The 4018-nt window shown below is 36.0% G+C and overlaps 1 protein-coding gene across 1 annotated transcript in view; it reads left to right on the forward strand.

Annotated features, from left to right (window-relative positions):
• LOC106876564 (high affinity cAMP-specific and IBMX-insensitive 3',5'-cyclic phosphodiesterase 8B) overlaps positions 1-4018 on the forward strand; it is a 288850-nt gene that overhangs the window by 158506 nt on the left and 126326 nt on the right. Inside the window, exon 2 of the mRNA XM_014925160.2 lies at positions 1001-1054. Coding sequence (XP_014780646.1) covers positions 1001-1054 — 54 coding nt within the window. The remainder of the gene's footprint in view (positions 1-1000; positions 1055-4018) is intronic.

A 4018-nucleotide genomic window follows, 5' to 3' on the forward strand; every position in this document is an offset into this window, starting at 1 on the left:
GTGGGCGGGAGGGGGGCAACCAATTCGATTGACCCCAGTACGCAGCTGGTTCTTAAATTATCACCCCCGAAAGGATGAAAAGCAAAGCCGACTTTGGCGGAATTTGAACTCCGAATGTACAGACAGATGAAATACTGCTAAGCAATATACCCTTACTATAAGGGTATATTGTGAATGTAGGGTGACATGTTGTGACTAAACTGTGACAAGTAACTGTTTGACGGCAGTATGAATGTCTGGGGATGTGGGTGACATGTGACAGAATCGTCATGTGACTGTTTTGTGATGTGATAACGTAATACTGATAAATCACAGTTGCTCGACTAGATAAGGTGTCACGTCTCAACTAAAGAGTTCTCAATGTTTGGTATTCTGTTGCTATGACAACAACAACATTACAAACACTGAATATATTACAATTTGGTCAGAAATTGATGTTTATTGCATGGAGAAGAAAGTTTATAAAAGTAAAATCAGAAATAGATAAGACATCATTAAGTAATGACAATATAAATTGTTGTTGTTGTCATTGTTGTTGTTGTTTAGTTCTAGATCAATCTTGCTCCAGCAATTTGTTCCAATGTGACCATTCCATCTGTTATTCAGGATAAGAGCTATCTAGTACTACATTGTACTATATGCTCTCTTTTGAAGATGGCATGGTGTGATTTGAGGCAGATTTGACTGCTATTTCAAACAAATTAAGGAAGCTCCTAATTGGTTTGCTAATTTGAATTCCTGATTATTTTTAATAGCTTAATCAGAGAATGAAGGGGTTTCCATCCCCACTCCATTACTCTTTCCAGTGCCACTGAAACCTGGCCCAAATATTTGCATCAAGGTAGAATTCTCCAGTTAAAGGCATTGAAAAGCTGTGTGGTGATGTTGGATTAATTAAATGATAATGTCTTAGAGTTTTAATACGGGAAACTTTTCTGCATAAAAGCATCCATTAAACATTATATTCTTTGTTCTAAAAGTTCCTCTTTATATTTTCCAGACCTGTGATTACGCTATGTTTGGACCGATGCGACTGAAGCATATCAAATTGTCAGTAAGTACCATTTTGTTCTTCTCAGATGTAATTTTTTTATAGCCAAGAACTCTAAACAACATTCCAGGTTCAAGTGTTGTGTTCAGATTTTTTTTGGCTAAAAGTAAAAACAAAAGGAAATTTCTGTTAAAAATCATTTGAACTTACTACTATGGAAATCATATTCTGTATTTGATGGCATTAAAGATGCACTGGTGTATCAGATGCAACCTGATTTCAGCAGGAAATATTCAGGAAAAAAACATTTCCAGTGCATCAAAGCACATAATATTGCTAAACTTTGCATATAGGACCCAGGAAGATTTTGGTTTTTTTGAGACTTTTTTGGTGGGTAAAAAAGTCTTATATTGCCATCAAATACAGTAATTTCTGAAATTAATATTTTTGTTTGGAATCTTCTAGTTTATTGTTTTTGCAACTGTTTCTGTCCATATAAAAACCATTTTTTATTTAATTGTTTGCACACAGACTGTGCATACATTTATTCTGTTCCTGTTAGCTTGTTTTGTGATGTTGTGAAGTTCAGCCATGTCTACAACATGTTGAATGCTTGAGTAATATATTTTTATTGGATAAGGTCTCTTTCCATAACAGTTTTCTGCCCACTCTAGGATTTGAACCTATCACTCCAAAGTAAAGCCTTACCAATTATTGGTTTATTCCCTGTTGGAAGCAGCCATTGTTGTATAGTGACATTAACAATCAGGTCCTTCCCAGAAAAGGGGTCCCCTGCATTGACATGAGATATGAACCCTCAGTCAGTTTGTCAGACTATTAACAACCTATCGGCTTTAACCAGCTGCACCTGTCATTCTGTTGCACCCTGTTGCACCTTAACTTTTCAAAGACAGTTTCATTTTTCTAACCAAGCATTGCACATTTTGTTTCCAATAACACTGGAAGCAGATCAAGGATTAAGTGTGTCTATGGTGGGCTAAATCCTTGCAGACACCTGAAAATAATTGTGCAATATATTCTTCAGCTAATTTAGACAGGTTGCAATGGCAAACATACCCCATTCCAGTTAATTATGCAAGTTGTATGACTGGGTATTGAATCTGTGTAGCTGCATTTCAGGCTTCCAGTTCACATCTCTTGAATCATTTCTGGTTTTTCTTACCGATTTTTTTTTCAAGTTTGTCCTTTGTTTCTGTTCTTATATTTTAGTTTTTCTGGGGTTTTTTTTACTCTTATCTAAACTTCTTCTTTTATTGTACTTAGCTTCTAGTGTGGAATTATAATGGTATATATACCAAATCCACTCACAAAGCTTTAGTTGACCTGAAGCTCTAGTTGAAGACACTAGCCCAAGGTGCCATGCAGTGGGACTGAACCCAACACCATGTGGTTGGGAAGCAAGCTTCATACCACACAGCCATGGTGGTTTATATGTTTTTACACCTTCTCAAGACGTCTATCAGTCTAGAGATTGTTTATTTGGTGCTGTTTTCTTGGTTATCTTTATTTACAGATCTTTACATTTAGATAATTTCTCTCCATTTCCTATGGAGACACATTACCATTTGTTGAAATTGAGATTTTGATTAGGAAGTATTTCCTTTCCTACTCGTCCTTGACAGCAATATCTGGTCAATTAACATTGATCACTTTGTCTGTTTGGATTGGCATAGTCCAGAGCATGGTCTCTTTGTCATTTTCTGAGAACCTTTTTGCCTGCTGTATGTTTCTACAACACCTTTTCTCTGGTTTAGCATTGTTGTTGTTGCTTGTCTCTGATCGAGCAGATGAAGATGATGAAAACCTCTTCAGCCTTAAACATCCCTTCTTCATTTAGATATGGTGAATGTAAAACTTCATTATCTTATGTGACTTCATTTGAAGGAGATCTAGCTGCTATTTATAGGAGGTTGAGCAACTACGTAGAGGTTGCACTTTGGTGGCATAATGTCAACTGCATGAAAGCCCCCAACCGTATTATACCTGAATATTTATTCTCTTTCAACCAAGAATCAGCAGCCAGTGTGTATCTGATTGATTTATTGCCATCTTCACATTTTCTGCTTCATTCAGTGGAATTTGATGGGATCATTGTAACCTTGTGTTGCAGTCAAAAATCAATTAATGTCAATTTTTGCTCTTAAAATTCCTCTGGTGCTTTCTCAGCATAAATCTCCCAATCTTGTTAGAGACATCGGTGAAATGCTGTTAGTCCAGTATAAATATCATAAAAATATCTCAACTGAACTTGGGTGAATTTTGCTGTTATGATATAACGATTGTTGATGTATATTGAGAAGATGGTTCTTACCTTTTGTCGATTTTTATCTCATATGTCACTTTCACCTGCCAAGGTACGTTGAATACAGTTGTGTTGATTACACATAAGTGTTTTTTACATATATTTACAAGACATTGATTCGTGGGCATTGATTTCCTGTCTCCAAGCTGAATTCGTCGTGTTCTAGTTAGTCTTTGTAACATTTAAATTACATCAGTAAATTTGTATTTTTTAATCCTTACCATTCACCATAATGAAAGCATTGATTCAGTATCAACTACATGGTAACTCCACTCCTGTCTACAATCAATAAATCCCGATATCACTTGCTTTGTTAGCATTTAGAGATGACATAGAAATATTGCATTAATTATTTTCTCCAAGTCCAAGCTCCCTTTCTCTAATTAAATCATTTATAAACAATTAATATCTTAAATCAATCAATAAATAGTATCAATGAATTCTAACTCACTGCTATAGGAATTAACCACCATGATGCGCAAAAATCGAAGCCAGAGAAATTCAATTAATAAAATACAAAAGACACACATGGTGCAAACAGGAATTCTTTTGACAAGAAGTTTTCTCTAAAATAAAGTTAAACTTTCTTGCCCCCCCCCACCTCCACCACCACCACTACCACTCTGCCGCCACCATCACCACTACCACAACCATCACCACCATTCTGCCACCACTACACTGCCACCACCACTCTGCCACCACTA

This window comes from Octopus bimaculoides, chromosome 10 (genome assembly GCF_001194135.2).
Source record: "Octopus bimaculoides isolate UCB-OBI-ISO-001 chromosome 10, ASM119413v2, whole genome shotgun sequence".
NCBI lineage: Eukaryota > Metazoa > Mollusca > Cephalopoda > Octopoda > Octopodidae > Octopus > Octopus bimaculoides.